At 41.5% G+C, this 18,442-nt stretch overlaps 1 protein-coding gene across 2 annotated transcripts in view; it reads right to left on the bottom strand.

The window, feature by feature from the left end:
* AFF3 (ALF transcription elongation factor 3) overlaps positions 1 to 18,442 on the bottom strand; it is a 299,418-nt gene that overhangs the window by 49,842 nt on the left and 231,134 nt on the right. Inside the window, exon 10 of one of the 2 annotated variants that reach the window (XM_088520310.1) lies at positions 12,587 to 12,589. The exons of the other annotated variant lie outside the window; for it this stretch is intronic. Within the exon in view, the coding sequence (XP_088376436.1) occupies positions 12,587 to 12,589 (3 nt within the window). The remainder of the gene's footprint in view (positions 1 to 12,586; positions 12,590 to 18,442) is intronic. 2 annotated transcript variants of the gene reach the window in all.

Genomic DNA, 18,442 nt, shown 5'->3' with positions numbered 1-18,442 from the left:
TTGACTCGAGCCATATTCTGTTGCCTCCCAAAGGTCTTTTTGGCCTGTAAGCTCTAATCAATATGCTGCCTTGAGAAGGAGCTTGTTTTAAGTGGATTTGCTCACCATAAAGAACCATATAAAGAAAATCTAACTTCTACTGCTTGTCAGTATATATCACTTCTTATGCAGAGCAGCATTTAGATGGTCTGTTAGTTGAATCCAAGTGCTTTCTTTTATATGTTTCAAGAAATGACAAATGCCTGGAAAAGTGCATAGCTGTTCTACAGCAGACATTAGGCAGGCTCAGGAATGGCAAGCAGAACAGCTAATAAAGCCCAGAATTGTAGCTGAGAGGATGTTAAAAGCTAATTAGTTTGAGATTATTTGAAGACTTGTAAAACATTCTTCTATTCTCCATTCTAATATAAGTACAGTCTGTTTTCCAGCAACATGCAAAAGTATTTTAATAAGCTCTTACAAAGAGTTGTCCAAGATACTCTGTTTACCTATTATCTACATAATAGCTCAAAATAAGGTATGTTTAAAACAAATATTCAGCTGTTGAATGTTTGCTTATTGTGTAACATTAGTTTTCAGTGCTATGAGCTCTAGGAAAAATGTCTTCTCCCAAACAGACCAGGCTCAGATTTATGACGCCTTGTTTTGGCTTAGGACACTCTCACTTTTAAGCTTAGACTGGAGTACCCAGAAATACTTATAAAGCGCAGGAATGTTCTGCTCAGCGAGGGCATCAGGATCTGACCCACTGCGCACTGCATTGTGCAGACACCTGATGCAAGTTTTTAAGCAGAGAGTAGCTACTGTTAACCACCCTTTGCTCTGCCTTGCTCCATCATAATGTTTAAAGGTGGCCTTTGAAAAATAACAGACAATGATTAGCAATGAATAAGTATAATAAGCACAAATATACTAACTCCTTGTTAAGAAACAGAAGGCAAATTGCCTTCATACTTCAGAGGAAAAATCAGATGTGAATTGCATCCTTTTGTTAGATGTCTTCCATAGAAAGCAAACTTGAGGCCAGTTTATGCACATACGAATGACTATGGGAGGCAGAAATAAATTATAAAGCAAATATAATTTTATTTGCTTTATTAATCTAGAATGTAGTACCAACGTGCCTGGACTCAGTGGCTCCCCAGCTGCACCCTCCTGCAGGATGTTATCAATCCTTTATTTCTACAAAATGTGCTACCAACTAGTAGAAAAAGCACTAGAACTGTATGACATTTTAATAAAAAAGATCAGTCTTACACCATGCTGTGTTCTGATGTAGTTATTCCTGTATATTTCAATATATCTTTCACTCCATATCCCATATGTTTTGCTGTTCTTTAACTACCATGCATCTTTTTTAGATTTCTTATGATATTACAATATCACTAAGGCATGCATAGATGCATTTGCCTATTCTTCAATGTAGCTTTTGTTCTCTCTGCCTCTCCCAGGGAGGCAGAAAGGAAATACACACTTGATAAAGGGCAGGGGGCTTGGGAACAAGGAAAAATATTGCTCATCAGTACTGCTTCTCCCTCCCAGTGCCCCAAACAAGCTGTTTTTGTCCTCTCCCTCTCCCCACAGCCCTTTTGGCTCTCTGGTGTTTGCATCATGGGGTCTCAAGCAGACTCCTCTGTCCCCTAACTGGGGTCTTGCATGCTCTAGGAGGTACTACATGGTGAGCATGGAATTACTTTTAGCAGCATGATCCAGCAGGGAGACAGCTAAGAGTGTGGGAGTCAACATTTGTTGCAGGTAGGAGCTGAGGGCCCAGCTGTGAGGACATATTTTCAGTATTTCTTTACATCTACATGTATCAGGACACTTGTTTGCAGCTGGGAAAAGCGACCAGTGGAGGATTCTGCCCAAGCAAGGGCTTTGCAGATAAGATGATGCAGACAGATAGGTTTCCAGGAGAATATGGTTTATCCATAATCATTTTAGCAGCTTTTTTTATCATCTCTGCTTGACTCTAAACCCTGCTAGACATTCTGAGTTCGGAGAAAAAGATCAGGTGTTGGGTCTTTACCATTAGCTTAGACAGTTGGGGAAAGGGTTAGATGACTCTTTTGACAACTAGCTTGAAGACCTTAGCAGGTCTTCAGACAAAGTTCTATTTATTGTAAAAGTCATTTGAAACAGCTAATTCCTTAGAGGAAAAGTAAAATTTAAAAAATCCTCAAAAGTATGAAACAATGCAGCAGTCCCCCATTCCTGAGACATTCTGTTTGCATTCTGGGCATGACACTGAAAGGAAATACTGTAAGAGTGAAACTCTCATGTAATACAACCAAATGCTTTCTCAGGGAAGGAGGAAACACTTTATGATGGTTTTAGATTGCAATGAGGAAAGATGCTGATGGGCCCTGAATGGTACTCTGGAGCCTGCTGGTTGAGCAAGGTGATTGTTCCAATCTGTTCCTCTTTGGCCAAATGACATGTGGAGTCCTCTTGCTCAGTTTTGGGCTCCCCAGTACATGGAGAGTACCCTTGTACTCCCCAGTACACTAAAACAGGTCCAGAAAGGGACCAAAAAAGATGATTAAGGTACTAGAGCACATCTCAAATGAGAGGCTGAGAGAGCTGGGGCAGGCAGGCAGGCCGTCGCCTGGCACAGAGAAAGCTCAAAGGGGATCTCATCAATATGTGTTAAATACTAAATCAGGGGGATTAAAGAAGATGGAGTTAGACTATTCTCAGTGGTGCCCAGTGACAGAGAAAGGGCAGTGGGCACAAGGTGAAGTACAGGAAACCCAATTTAAACATAAGAAAAAATGTTTTTTTCTGAGATGTTGGTTGAACACTGTAACAGGTTGCCGAGAACTTATGGAGTCTCTATCTTTGGAGATATTCAAAACCTGACTAGACACATCCCGGTAAATCTGCTTTGAGCAAGGGGTTGGATCAGATGATCGTCAGAGGTTCCTTCCAACCTTTCTGTAAATCTGTGGGACTGGCTTAGGTACTACACACTCTGGTGCTCCTGGGGTATAACATTTGTGGCAGTGAATCATTGCTGAGCTCCGTTTGGCCGTGAGTATCTCTCCTTGTTTTTATAAAGCTCACTGAGATGGCTATGGAATGTCATTTCACCAGCTTGCCTAAAGAGTAGACATGGACTGAGGCACCAGAGCTAGTGTTTGGTGAAACCATGTGCCAGCTGCACATTGCACATGGACATCTTTACCCACTACTCCAGACTTCAGCCAGTTATTTAGGCTTGCTGGAGTAAAAGGGACTCTAGGGAGTGTTACGAAATTCGTTTGCTGCATTTGGTGTATTTTACAGTAGATGCGAGTCTGCAAAACTTTCTCCTTTACGTATTTCTGGTTCTGCTTCTGAAGGTGGTCAGCAATGCTTGAGGCAGCTCATAAGGTCATGACTTATCTGTTTAATTGCATTCTACAGTACCTCTCTCTTCTTCTATAAAACTGCACCATTAAGAGACTGTTTTACATTTTTGGAGACTCTCTCAAGTGTAGTAGTCTAGCATTACTGCCCAGAGCAGCTGCTGACAATGCCAATACACTGAGAGCTGCAAAATCCTTCCTTCCTGAAAACAAGAGTAGAAAAGATCATCGTGAAATAATGGACTAATGTGGCCATTCTATCTATGCTACTCATAAATTAGATTTTGAACTTGGCAATTGCAGGGTAATTAGGAGGAGAGTAGCTTTGCTGCAGGAACGTATATTTCCTATTCTGCCTGCCTGAGACACTCCAGTTTAATTTTTCCTTTGTTCACTCATCTCAGAGAACTGCAATTACGAAAGGTGATAGCCCAGTGGTAATTTTAAAATCATGAAGAGACTTGGCACAGAAATGAAGGGGAAAAATAAAAAGGACAGATATCACTAGTAATTAAAATAATTTTGGATTAGAGAGACTATTTCAATAATTGCTTTTGTACTATCATCGTCACTACATAACCTATCCTTATAAATTACTAAACCAGTGAAATAACACTACTATGCACTACTATGCAGAGGGAGCCTGAAAAGACTGTTTCACTAAACAGGTAATCTCATGAATGAGAGATAAGCAGCATCTGGACAGACATTTCTTAATGGTATGTGATGCCATGCAGCTGATCACTAGCAGCCGTACAATTTTTAAACTCTCCTTCCCCCTTTGGCCCTGTCAGAGAGGCACAGGAAACAGAGCTGGAATTCCCATCTCGGGTGGCCAGAAGAAGGTTTCACATTATTAAAATAGATTATTTCCTTCATCTAAAAGCCCCAAAGGAGCATAAATTACAAACAACATCAAAGCATGTGAAAAGGTTTAGAGCAGGCTGTCAAAGAGACTGCTGAGGTTTCCGTGGTAGCTTTCCATTTTTAAGGAGTCTCAGCAATTTACTTTCTTTCTCAAAACAATTCCATATGTCTTGGATTATTTAAGGTTGTTTTGACTTTTGTTGTCATGGATTTTAAAGAAACAATATCACAATTATTTAATGTAGGGAAATAAAGTTAGACAGACAGTGCCTGCAGCTACAAATTGCTTGGATGATCTCATGGACAAAAAATTTTGCAGACTTATTCTGTGCTCTCCAGGGTTGGATGGTGTGATTCTAGATAAGATGCAAAGCAAAGTATAGGCAAAGCATAACTAACTGGAAGTCAGCACAGAACTGGTGCTGTACAAATACAGCAACTAATTATTCAGGTTGCCATAACCAATTTTACAGCATGAAGCACAAGTATGACACAAGGAAAAAAGGCTGTGAGATATGTTGGCCTTGATTTGAAGTAGACCTGAGAAAACTGCTTAATTTAGGGAGAAATTCATCCAGTACAAACCACAGAAGTCATCCGTGATTTTAGATGGAGTCATTAGTGCAAGCTGTGAATATTAGCTCCCTAACTTAGAGTGAAGAAGAGACTATTCTTAGAGAAGGCATGGAGAAAGTATGTGCTGATGAGGTTATTAGATGCCCTCATGGCTCAATGCCCCACACTCGGCTTTTGCTGAGTGTGGGTTTGTTTTTAGTGCTATTCCCTCATGGAAAGGCTGGCATTAGTGTCCAATGAAGGGACTGTGCAGGACACCAATGTATGACACCTCAGCCCGCAGTTCCTATCAGGAGCCCTGCAAGGCTGTGGTTATATTCAGCAGTGATCCACAAATTTGATGCTAGGTCAGGAGCCTCTGCAACCACATGTAGTGCCACAGTGGGTAAGTGAGCAGGAGAAGCCAGTTTTAAGCTCTGTCATGTCTGGCCGTGTTTCTGCTGTGTTGTTCCAGCAACTAGAAATGATACAAAAGAAAGAGCCTTAGGAGCAAAGCACAAGTCTGAACAGTTTCCTTTCAGGAAAGACACCTTATTCCACTTGTGCATGAGTGCCCAGAAAAATGGAAAAAGCACTATATTGTTTCCTAGCAGCATATACCAGACTCTGAAATATGTCATTTTCTGCTAGTGAGTTATTTCAAATGTTATTCATGGTTCTTGTCTAATAATTCTTCAAAAAGCATTTTCATAAATGTTGAATTAATATTTTAAAAATATACAATTTTCAGAGTGACCTCTGATTCATGTTTGATGACTGGGTTGGATAACAGCAAAAGACTAGTGCAAAACAACCTTACATTGTATGATGTAAGAAGGAAATGCTAAAGGGTGACTTGCTAATGACTTCTCTCTAATGGGCACTTCCCTAGACTGACCCATAACAACGTCAAGCCTCCATGGGCAAGGACTGACGAACATAGTCTTTGAGTGTGTAAGTCAATGTACTGTGCTGATGGGAACATGATTTGGGGGCTTAGTCTAAACATGAGTTGCCTTCTCTTCACTTTTTCCTAATGCGAAACTAACTGGAAGTAGCTCCTTCTCATGCCAAGCTTGCAATTTAAAGGTGATTACCTTCTGCCTTTAATGTGTTTATTTGATAACTCAAAGTTCTGATTCATTGGTTGAGGTCTTGACTGTGGCCCTGAGTTGGTGCCATTGGATTGTCTGTTTTTAATTAGCTTGTTGTAGTTTTAATATGGTTATGAGTTCTACATTTGCTTGCTTATTTTTAGTATACCAGGCTAGTTCATTTTGTGCAATTGTAACATGAGTCATGTCAACCAAAGATGTATGTAACTTAAATAAGATACTTCCCAGCCTTGTGGCTCTGCAGACAAATAAATAAATCTACCCATGACGAGATGGTAGCAAGAATAAAACAAAGCTATTAGAATGCTGCCTTATATAGCAACTAAACTAAAAAGCCCTCAAGGTCACAGTATCGCCTTTAACAATCTCTTTACCAGGTGCAAGACAAACCTAAGGTGATCATTTCTTAGTGTAGCAAGCCCTGTTTACATCTCAACTTTGGAAACATACGTTGTCAATTTTAGAGTTGCAGTTGCCCTGTGAACTGGGTGGCACTTCTAAACAAAAAAGGAGAAAAAAAAAGTGACTTTGGGAGAGTAACTGCTTCTCAGCACAGGTACAGAGAGTGGATTTGAATGTTTTAAATGTTCACATGAGCTAAGCTTTGCCTCAATCAAACTACAACCTACCACAATCTGAAAACAGCATCACAAGATCTTTTCTTTCAGACATGCTATAGGCTTAATAAAAACTAGCTGAGAATTTCTTAGCTTAAGAAGAGCCTCATCTTTTCTTCTACTCTCAGATTTTACTTTCCCCCTCATGCTCTCTCATTTCATATTGGTGAGACTAACCACATGGCTACCACTTCTTTGTCCTTGCAGCTCTGATAAACTGGAAAAGGGACTTGTGGGTCCACTCAGCTATGGGTTTCACAGTTCTTTCAAGCTAATCTCCCAAATTAAGAACGGAATGTGAGTGCACAATAACCTCACGGAGCTCCACTCTGAAACAGCCAAAGAGCGCAGTGTGATACTGAAACATGTCTTCCTCATGCGTGGTGGGAGGAATTCATTTGCTGCACAGAGTTTGAGAGTTTCATAGAGTTTCATAGAGTTTGCTATAACATATTTAAAAGCTGTTGTGGTTCTTTGCTAATGTAAGAACAATTACAAATTGTTCCCCAATCTACTGGTGCTTCACAGTCACACCAGACCTTCTGCCATAAAAACAACCCCAACAGTTTTGGATAGGGCAACTTCACTGCGGTAGCCTGGAAAATCTTACATGAGCAGATGATACCAAAGGTGAAGACTAGCATTAACTTTGTCATGGATTTTGTCATGCTAATAAATGGTCAACATTTGACTGCATTTTGTCCAAATGGAAAAAAAAATGCATTTCTTGGAACATAATGTAATGCTGGCTCTGATTAGCTAACCACATCAAACAGTAAGGCACTTATGTCCCTAAGCACTGTCCTCTGTGGATAGAAAATGTGCATGGGAACATAATATAGCGCAAGGCTCCAGGAGGAGAACAATTATTATTGCCTCATAACCGAGACATTCTTGGATAACCAGGTATCAACCTGGAACTCTTCATGAGCACTAAATCCCCTAAAATTATTTAGGAAAATACATACTTTTTCACACACTTTTTTGCACACTACTCAGTAAATATTAATGTCATGAAGTTAAAATGCAGTGGCATCTGACCAGCAGATAACATGCTAATGCCGACAAGTGGCAAAAAAAGAAAAGTTGAACTAAAGGTCACAGCACATCTCTATACTGGTTAAAGTGTGATAATCACAGAGGGTGTTTAGGATTTGCTGTCTCTTCAAACTGCTCCCAAGGTTTCCACAACTGACTTTGCGTCATCTTCCTCTTCAGCTGAAAGGGAGGTGCTGCTCCATGAATCCTTCCCACACTAGGGGAAGAGGAGTGTGGAGTGTGATCCGACAGCTGGAAGAGCCTCAGATTCAGTTATTCCAAGAGCCAAACCTTTCAACATGTCTATTTCAAGTGCGTAGAGAAGATTCTCCACATAGGAAACCCAGTGGCACTTCTTTTTTGCGGACTGTACCTGGTCCTGTGAGGAGCAGGAGGTGCTTGCACAAAGCGTCTGCACTGAAAAGTTTCAATCTGGTAAAATGAATGTGCTCGTTATTTATTACAGCACACTGGGAATCTGTCAGTCTTTAACAAAACTGCTCATTTTCTGAGTTTTAGCTCTTTTAGCTATTATTTTTCTTTTTCTTTCTTTTTTTTTTGTGTGGGGGACAAACTCTGTCTTATTAAGTGCAAACAATGGAGAGAGAAGTTGGAAATTGCCAGGAAGCCTGGGAAAGACCGACACTCGGCAGAGATTTCATTCCATGTTTTCCTGTTGACCTCACAGGCTCCCAGCACAAGAGCGCCGAGTACATTAAAGAAAGGCCACAGTCTCATTTGGTCCTGTGAACATTGGCAATATGTTATAAGGACAATATACAAGCTTGAAAGGGAAAAACCGCAGCAATGTCCTCATGCCCCGGAGGTTTTGTCTGGTGCAATGCTGTTTAACCAGAGCTCTGTGAGGTTTTAAATGGCCATATGAGATTTATAGTAGGTCATGACCAGATCTCTTTTCAGGGCAAAGTTTGAAAAGTCCATTTGTCTCAAAATTTTAAAAAAGAGTCTGGTAATTCTCCAAGGTTTTTCCTCTTCCTTCAGGCAACTATTTTAGCCTGGCCAGAGTTCCTAAACCCTCCCCAAGAGGCCTTTTAATGTGGGAAGTATTGTCCTACTGCCTCCTATCAGAAGAATAATACCAAAGACACAAATATTTACTCCACGTGGTCAGTATCAAGCTTATTAAGTTTTAGAAAAAGGGACATCATGACCTTAAAAGAAGTGGTCACGGGAAATAAGTATTTGAGGTGATTAATAGCGTGGAGGAGCAACAGGTATTAAGCAGAGAAGACTCGGTGCCCCAGAAGTATCTCGCTCGCACCATGGCCTTGCTGCCGGCGCTTACGTCTTTTCTCTCCACGAAGGAGGCAAAGAGGTTCCTGGTAGCGCCAGAAAAGCCAGGCGGCACTGCTGGGAGCGAGCAGCTGCCGACATGACCACCAGCCCGGGGGCTGTCGCGATCCACCTCCTGCCAGGCTACGAAATGGTACAGATTTCCCAGGGCACAAACACACCGTGCCACATCCCGGGCAGCTTCACATACTCACACAAGCACATTAAAGTGTCTTAAGGGATCATTATGAAGCAAAAGATTTACTTGGCAGGTCTCTCTGTCTTTTCTGGGACGATTTTTATCTGCTGTGTAAATCAGACTCATGGGGTTCTTTAACTCCACTCCTCCTTTTATTTTATTTTATTTTACTTTATTTGATGAACTGTTTGTTCATTTAGAGCAGTTATGCTTCATTGTGCCAGTAAATAACAGGCCAGTGCAATGGTAAGTTGCTCGGCTGCTGTATTTTCACAGAGAAGGGCCAGTTCTCCTCTGGGTGTGTGAGATTCCCACAAGCATGAAGAAAAGTTATGTGACTGAGTCAAGAATGAAAATGGCCTTTAAAATCTTTATAACAGTCTGATACATGGGATACACTGCTATGAAAAGTAAATTTCATTAGACATAAAATACCTGCCTTTAAAATACCGAATTTTCCTTTTTAAAATACATACTTCTTTTTTTATTCAAATGCTGGAAGATTGTAAACTCTATGAAAGATAGTGTGTGTCTCATGTAAATTATACTCCTTTGAAAAATACCTAATTTAACTTAAATAATTTGTATTTATTTCTGCCTTTCAAAATGGAATCACTTTCAGGTTATAAAAATGTAATTCCCAAACTTAAGACTATTTACACTTAGTTTCAAGCCAGATCTAATTTTACATCTAAGTTAAAAACGCATAAGAGTGCACAATTATAATATGGTCTGGCCATTCTCTGACTTCAAAAAGGGCAACCTGCTATAAACAGAGATCTTGAGAGAGGCAAGGCCTTCCATTTTAAGGGTGGTTGTGAGATTTTATGCTATTCCAGTCTGGAACAAAGCCCTCCAGTTCTGGATTTCCCCATGAAACATAGCCTGAAAGAAAGTAATGATAATAAAAAAATAAAGGAGAAAGTCTTTGTTCTGAGAGTTTGTAAAGAAAATGTTACCAGGCAGACCTCCTGGAAATGATGACTGAGCAAAAAGCCTTGCAAATGGAGAATTGGAGACATTTGACTTTTAGCGGAGTCTTGGCTTCCATGGAAAGAGCTCTGGTGGTTTGGGAGCCTGGATGCCTTCCCTGCAGCCCTGCTCATTAGGAGTGTATGTGGGGAGCTGACAGTCATGGTGAGTTCAACCAGGACCAGGTCCTGATGTCTAAACCAGCCGCACAGAGTGTGCAGGAGCAAAGATTTCACCTGTGCAGCCTTTGGAAGCACACACAGGCAGCATTGTGCTTTTTAAAAACGGGAAATATTTCCAAAGCCCTGAGGTCAAATCCTCAGCAGGCAAAAGTGTCACTGAAATAACTGAGATGACACCACTGAAAGCAGCAAAGCTATTATAATTTATACCAGTGAACTATATCTGGTCTCTGAAGTTTCAAAAGAGTTCAAAGGGTAAAAATTAGTATAAAGCAAGAATCATTGCTGGTGTACACTGATCAGAGCCATCAATGAGCCAGGTAGAATTACTGGTCTGTGAGGCTCAAAACGTCAGAAACAATTACATGATTTAACCTTTGTTTTCATGTGGAAAAAAAAAAACAAAAACAAAAAAAACCCACTGTCAATCAAATTAAACCAGAAACTTGTCGTTTTTCTATTTACTTTTCACATTTAGCATTAAAAAATGCTCCCAGCTGCCACAGACTACCTTCTTGGGTAAACCAAAAGGTTTACATGCACAGCCAAATTGTCAATGTTGACCAAAAATTATATAAGCATACCTCCTTCTCCTGATGTCTGCATGAAAGACTTTTCACATGCCTGGAAGGAGTATTCCTTCTTTAACCAGCCCAAGCCCTACAGCTCAATATGACATTCCTTACTCACCCAAAACTTCCAACAATTTGAATTTGGCTTCTTGGTAAAACAGGAATGCAGGGTCAAGTCCCTGCTTTGGAAGCTCCCCAAACTTCTCTGAATTGTGGCTTTGCTTCACTATCTAGATTTCAATGCGTTGCACAGAAAGAAAGACTTGTTGTTTTTCTTTTTTTTTTCTTTTTTCTTTTTATTTTCTTTCTTCCACAAAAAAGAGTACAATCAACAGGATCTATGGAATTCTGGGGATAAGACCCCTGGAGGTCTGTAAATGGTCTGTGGAAGTGCATCTCCTTCACAGACTTTTCAATAAGAACTTGCTTACAAGTGTGGATGGTGGTCCTCAAGAGGCTTGGATGACATTTTCTTGGTCAAAAATCTTGGGCAGCCTTGAGATGACTGGTATATGTCACCCAGCATGCAGTGATTCCTCCTGATAAGGTAGGAAAATGGCAAAATTGTCAAAAGAATAGGAGTAGACAAACAAAAATAGTCCTGTGAATCTCATGCTGTTCTTTAGAAAGTTTGGATATTTTTCTTCCCAAGGCTTTCTTAGCCAAGGACTTCTCCAGGAGTACTACCAAGCAAGCCTGCAACCTTGCAAATAACAGGTGACATATTCGTTCAAGATGAAGCATTTGTAAGAAACTTGGTGGAGCAAACTGAGCTGCAGAACCTCGCAACCTGCTTCTGTACCTTCACACTGGCCTATGTCAAATAGCTGTGCAGGAAAACTAGCTTTCCTGTCCTCAGAATTCTGTTAGATTTCACAAATGTTCCAATTCTTCTCTGAGAGGAAACCCAGCTGTTTGAAGATAACATTTTTAATTCCTTTCATAGAAATGCAAGAAATCTAGAAGAGTGGGAAGCCCTTCCTCAAGGCAGAATAAATCTGCCCCTTCTGTAAGTCAAAGACAGGGAAAAGGATGAAATTCTTCCTGCAAACTACGTCAAAATCAAAACAGTTGTGGAAAAAAAAATAAAAAAAGAAGGGGGAGACACCTGATGAGACTTTATAAGGAGGAAAAGTATCTCAGATTTATCACTATTGTCTTGCTAAAGCAACGTTTCAGGCCCAGTTCAATTCAGGCCCAATTCACTGGCACCCGAGTTGAAAACCTAAGGGGCCTATTTCCTTGTACATACTCACCTTTGGTTACCTGCAAAGAAACTGGCTGTAGTTCTGCTCCTCCTACTCAGAGGCCTCTGCATCCCACTCAGAGTGACAGAGCGAAAAGCCAACTGAGGCAGAGACCGTGTGTTGTCCCCACCAGGGGCCACATGAAGATGCAGCACTAAGGAGTCCCTTGCCCACCCTTGGCAATGGCCTCCTGCAGAAGCCGCCTGCTCTCCCCCTGGCAATCAAGGCTTTCACTGGTGCCAGGGACAGAACAAACCAAGAGCAAGGAGAAAGTGCTCTAATATATATAGGTATAGATATAATATATATATATATATTAAAGGGCAATAGGCAGATAGCCTTTCAAGTGACAAAGGCAAACCTTGAAGTTCAGTTCAGATTTCAAAACTACCCTAGTGAGAGGCTGGAAAAACACGACTATGGAGAGCATGTCATCCATGGAGTTTTTGGGGCTCATGCCAGAAAGCCCTATTGTGCTTGGCTGATTTCTGAGTGATTAAAGCTTGAAGTGGGGATCTCCTTCCATGGATAACTGGCTCCCAGCAAGGGAGCAGCAATGTCTCATTTGCCCTGCTGCACCTACTCTGGAGACTCCCTGAGCTAGAGCTAGAGCGAGATTCACAAACACAAGAGGGTCAAAAGTCTCATACTAATGTCATGCAACTGGACCACACCGAGGTGCCATGACTTTGTTACAAATTTTCAGCATTTCTTAAAAGAAGGTGGTAATGAAAGCATGGTGATTTGTGGGAACAGCATGGTCCCTCATTTCCTGCTATTAGTGCTGCATAAACCTGAGCTTTCCCTTCTTTAGGCCGCCAGGAAATAGATACAAATGTATTTATAAGATTTCACTTTTGCAGCATAACACTAAAAATAGCACAATACGTCATTCACAGTAGAGCTCTTTCTATTCTTCTATCCCACTGTTGAAGCCAGCCCATAGAGAGGCAAAATGTTATCAGCTGTCCTCACCACCTCTTCCAATACAGCAAATTTCAGCAACTAGTGTTGCTATCAAGGTTAAATCCCCTTTGTTTTACAACATGTTCATTGCCTTAGGGGATGGGCATTCCCCAAAGTCACCACAGTTCAGGTCTCATTGAAAGACAGTAAGTAATATCAATAATAAAGAAAATAGACTATTCATTAACAATTTCACTGCCCACAGCTGGCTATGTACTCGTGATATATGAAAGTTGTGTTCAGAGCATCAATTCAACAATACTTTAAGCCAGCACTCCTTTGACCCATGCTGATGAAGATGGACAGATAAGTTACAGAAGCTTATGCTTCCAAGGGTCATAAAAGTGTGGAAGTTTTCCAATTGCAAACTGATTTTTCAAAGACAATTACTTGCACAATTTCACCAGGCAGTCATTTACACCTTCCAGGTTTCGTATTGTTAATGTTTGCTTCCTCTTGGATTTTTGCTTTCCCTTGCTCTTACTCTTTTTTTTTCCCTCAGATGCAATTATTAGAAAAACACTCTTGCACTTCTTGTCCTATGTGATTTATTCCCATGAAATTAAATTACATTTTTATAAGCCTGTGTTACCGCAAATGATAGCTGAAGATTTGCTGAAAAAATTAATTCCTGATCTGTTGCTGTGAAGCATCCTCTCTAGCACTGAACTGACTCTGTCTTTCAAAACCAGATGGAAGCAGTCCAACGGTATGATTAACTTCTTAGTCCCCGCAATTTCCTATTGCTCTACTTGCCCTAGATTTCAGGATTGACCTCCTGCTTCACTGCAAAGTGCACAGTTGCTCAGCTTGATAAATCACGAGTACTTTTTTGATCACAGTTATCTACTATTTACTACACACCCAGTGAGGTTAATCATATGCCGAGGTACTTCACATGCTGCACACATACACACTCTTCTTCCCAACAGCACTTTGCATATTCTTCTTGCTGCCAGCCAGCAGTGGGACCTGTGTTCTCCTTACTATGCAAAAGACTGAATACCTGCACCTTGTCGCTTCCCCCTCCCCATGTTAATTATGTAGTTAGCCACACATTAATTCCTAAAGGAACTAGTAAGCCTACTAGTCAGATCTTTCTTGTAGCAGATGAATATTTTTCAAAATACATTTATTTTTCTGAACTAGATCTTATTGTCTCCTCTCAAATATCCCTGGGATGCTATTGAGAAAGCATGGGGTTTCCTATGGGGAGGTGGGAAATGGGCTGTGGGGATAGCAAACTGCTTTCGCTTACCCAAAGAAAAAAAAATCTTAACATTTCCACTTAGCAAATACTTCTTTAAACACTACAGGAATCTCAGTAATCACTGAAAACAAATCTAGCTAGGGCTCAAAATCACTAAAATTTCTTCAGACAGCTCTGCTCAGCACATCCAAATCTTGTCCCTGGGTGCTATTATAGAGCAATTCTATCCAAACAGCAGCAGTAGCCAAGCTATGGGAAGACATCCAGGAGCAGATGGGTGCCTACAGATCTCTCTCACAAGATAAATGAAGAGAAATAGAGCCCCAGTTTTGCAGAGATATCCATTCCTTTTCACTCCAAACCTTCCCCACAAGTTTTTCTTTCAAAGCCCTTTTTCTCTAGTGCACAACAGGAAGCTTTCTTATAGTAGAAATAGTATCCTATATATAATGCATATCGTTATTCTTATTCCTTTAAGTTTTGCAACTAGGAGGGCTGAGAAATGAGTACCCTAGATCATTTCTGCCACAAGATGTAACAGCAGTCGCCTTTGCTACCCTGCAGCATGTGGGAGGTCTGTGACTGTGGGACACCAGTGATTCCAAACACCAGGCAAGCTTTCAACTAGGGAACAAACTGTAAATCTGTATTTCCTGAAAGAAGTGTTCTCTCTCTCTCTCTCTTTTTTTTTTTTCTTGCAGAGGTAATCTGGGAAGCATAATCAATATACTAATAACTGCTAGAACCGTGCATTTGTCTCGGTGACAAAGAACACGGTGTGTGCACCTTGGTCTCCAGCCAGCCTTTGCATCCTGTGGAGCCCATGATCTCAGTTCCTTCATTTTCTTCTGGGAGCCAGATCAACCCTCACAAGCCAAGGCTTCCCCTTGGCTGTTACTGATTACACAGACCTGTCACACTAAGTCTTTCCTGCCGACCAGCAAGCTGAGTCACTCTGCTGATAAGCTGACCACGTAGCTTCCCATGTGGAGGACTCTCACAGTGTGAAAGGCGATGTTATCAAAAACTCAGTCCAACACAAACATAAATATGTGGGTGACATGAAGCACATGAGTATTTCTGCTGGCTGCCACTGGACTATTTGCTTACTTTAGAGTATCACAAGTTTAAATGCGTTGCTTGATCACAGCTCAAGTAGATACTTGAGAACAAGAAATCTTTGGCTATGTCCACAAGTTTTAAGACTGCTTGGATAGCTGCATTCCCTGTTTTCCTGACCTATTAAAAGTTTAAACTGCTGCCTATTGTTGCCTTAATCCTTCACAGACAGCCCCTCCCAAGGCTTACTAACACAAACAGTCCACCTCAGCATGGCATAGTTTACAGGCAAACAAACAGCCATGCTACAGTCTCATTGGGTTGATCACCACTCCATGGCTGCTTGCAGTATCAGCGGGAAGGACCGGGGTTGTCCCTCACTATCCCTCACAGCTCATCACAGCTGGGTGCTACCGTGCTTAGGATGCACGTGAGAGCAGGATCTGCAGCACTTCTGCTTTCAGACCACCCCATGGCACCAGTGTGTGTCATGACCTGCCGCACAGTTCCTGATATTAATACCTGACACTGAACAACTTTGTCCCTTCTCAGGATCTTGTATAAAGCTCACCTGAACTGAACCATCCTTTAGGGTAAACCAGCTCATGCTTGGCACACCCTGCATTTTGATGTCCTAACTATGATTAGATACGGAATAACAAGCCTCAGCTACATAGAAATACATAGTCCCACTCCTTCTGCTTGACAGGAGCTCAGGCAGGCTGTGTAGTTCACCAGATGTCATGCACGAGGCTTGTCTACATTGCAAAACGGAGATTAGTGTTGAGACGCCTGGTCTATCCACAGCCTGAGGTGGAAAATCAAATAACCCTATCATAGCCTGCGCTTAACAGTTCAGGTCTGGATGAACCATATTTATATTAACCAGGTGCTGAGCATAAGGTAGTAAGTTGGGCTCTTTACAAGACTTATCGGCTGAGATGGGAAGGCTTGCCAGCACGGCCATATGGCTACTAGGCTGAATGGGCTCACTCTGCCACTCGAGCACTCTCAGTCTCCCTGGCCTGCACTCCTTGCTGAGGTTAGCACACGCAGAGCTAATAAGGTCTGTCTGCATCCTCCAGGATGAGTGCACAAAAAGGATAACAGATCCAAACAGTGAACTAAGCATGTCTCGGAAGTCTCGCCTAAGCACCCCAGTGAATAAACTATCTTTTCCCTGTTGCAATGAAAGAGGAAATTCAGAGGCGGTGTCAGGCTTTCCTTAAGCATTCAACATTCTCAGACTTACTTGGCCTACACTATAGCACGGAGAAATAAAAGTAGCTATGGGAATAAAATGCCCTAGGATACTGTAAATCCTTACTTCATGGAAAATCTTATCTTGCACATGAATATGAGCTGCAAGCAAGTTTAATGTGTGGATTAAGTATTGCAAGGTCTCCCTTATGGTGGGCTTTTCAGCCTAAAAAGAACAAAAGAATAATAATGAGCGTTGTGTTTGGGTATGATTGCAAACATCTGTAATTTACAGCTGGACATTCTCCATTGCAAAAGTGTCCACAAAGCAAATGCTTTTGGGTTAGTGGAACACACTGCAAAAGAAAACAGCTTTTAAATCCAGCAATAAGGTCAGAGTTCTGGGACTGATGGAGTCAATAGTAAAATCTATTTAGCTCAGTGGGACCAAGCAGGTTTAAGACCTGGCTTAACCACGCTACTTACTGTTGAATAATAACAGAACACACTGAATATTTTAGAAATAGGCATTTTTCTTAACCTGAAAGCTATTCAGACAGCGAATATAAGAATCAGATGGTCAAAGATATTCTGGAGCACTCTGCCATTAAGGTATATGAGTTAAGTTCATGTTCTTTACTGTCCCAGAAACTGAATGCTCTGTACAGTCGAACCACTTTACTGAAGAGCATAATAAAATTAAAGCCAAGCTGTGCAGTATAAACACTGAGGATTTCATGAGAGAATGAAAAGCTAATGGGGCCAGTGCATCTTTCCTGACAGAGACTCCTGCAAAATAGTCAGTGCATGTGCAGAGCAACCTGTCTTCTGGAAGTAGAAAAGCTGTTTCAGTCAAGCTTCTGGGTCACTAATCTTTGTGTTTGCACATAAATCTGCTGGGGGTTACTGTGCCATGCTGAAAACAAGACTGAGTGCAATATACTGCAGAAATCAATGGCTACAGGTTTAAAAACTCTCCTTTTTTTTCCTTTTCTTATTTAGCTAAACTATTATATATATATTTTTAGAGGATCTGAAAGCTGAAACAGAAATACTTGGAGAATATTTTCAAAAAAGAAGAGCAGATGAAATAATGAAGAGGTTGATTTAAATTGTCTCCTCAAGGCAAAAGGGACTATCTTTGGACAATGAGAAGTATGTGACCAGGAGTCCTTAGTTGCTCCTGGGAGACACGGAGGGAGGGGCAATATCACATGCATCCACGCTTTAGCCAGGATTAGACAGAAACAGCTGTTCAAAGCCCCTTGTCCTCCTGTTTGCTCAATATAGTTAAATTTTGGGAGGTGCGGATCATTTCCCCTGGGGTGAGCTCACAGTTTTTCGGTGCTTAGCCTAGAAAGAGCAGAGGAAGGTGGCCTGACCCACAAACGTTTGCAGAGCAGGTGGGAAATCTTCAGTCTCCAGAGGCGCTTTCAGGAGGGGAACAGGGGAGGCAGAGGAAACCTGACCATAAATAATAAGCCCGAAGTGTGAAGGGCAACTCTGTGCACTTTGGACCCTCAGTCTTTGGGCCACCTGTGAGGGAGAACCTGTCTTTTAGGAGAAGGGGAAAGTGCCACACGGGGTTTTAGGCTCATTAACCCCTCTCACTCGAGGGTCAGCTCTGCAGGAATGTTCCTTGTTTAGCTTGTTCTCACTGATGGTGAGAAAAGTCATATTCTCCAGGCACAGTAGTGTTCCTACCAAAAGCAAAAGCTGCCTGGGATAGTGTGCACGCATGCGGGCAGAGCAGCGCGGTGCTGCTCTGCTTCTTCCTTCTCGTGGCAATTACGGCGAATCCTCGCGTGTCCTACAACTGAGACAGTGACTTCACCCAGCTCTCACACATCTCACTCAGGAAATCTTCTCCTCGCCAGAGAAAAAAGAAAAAAATCTAAACAAAACTGTGTTTCTAAACTGGAGCGGGAGGAAGGAGGCTGATAATTTTGGCGGTCTCAGCCTCAGACCGGAGAGAAATGTTATTCATCCATGCACAACAT

The sequence above is a fragment of the Tinamus guttatus genome, unplaced genomic scaffold (assembly GCF_059628265.1).
Source record: "Tinamus guttatus ecotype Peru unplaced genomic scaffold, ASM5962826v1 Tinamus_guttatus_pri_ptg000002l, whole genome shotgun sequence".
NCBI lineage: Eukaryota > Metazoa > Chordata > Aves > Tinamiformes > Tinamidae > Tinamus > Tinamus guttatus.
Note: the sequence above shows the minus strand (reverse complement) of the source record. Positions and strands in the feature narration are given on the sequence as shown.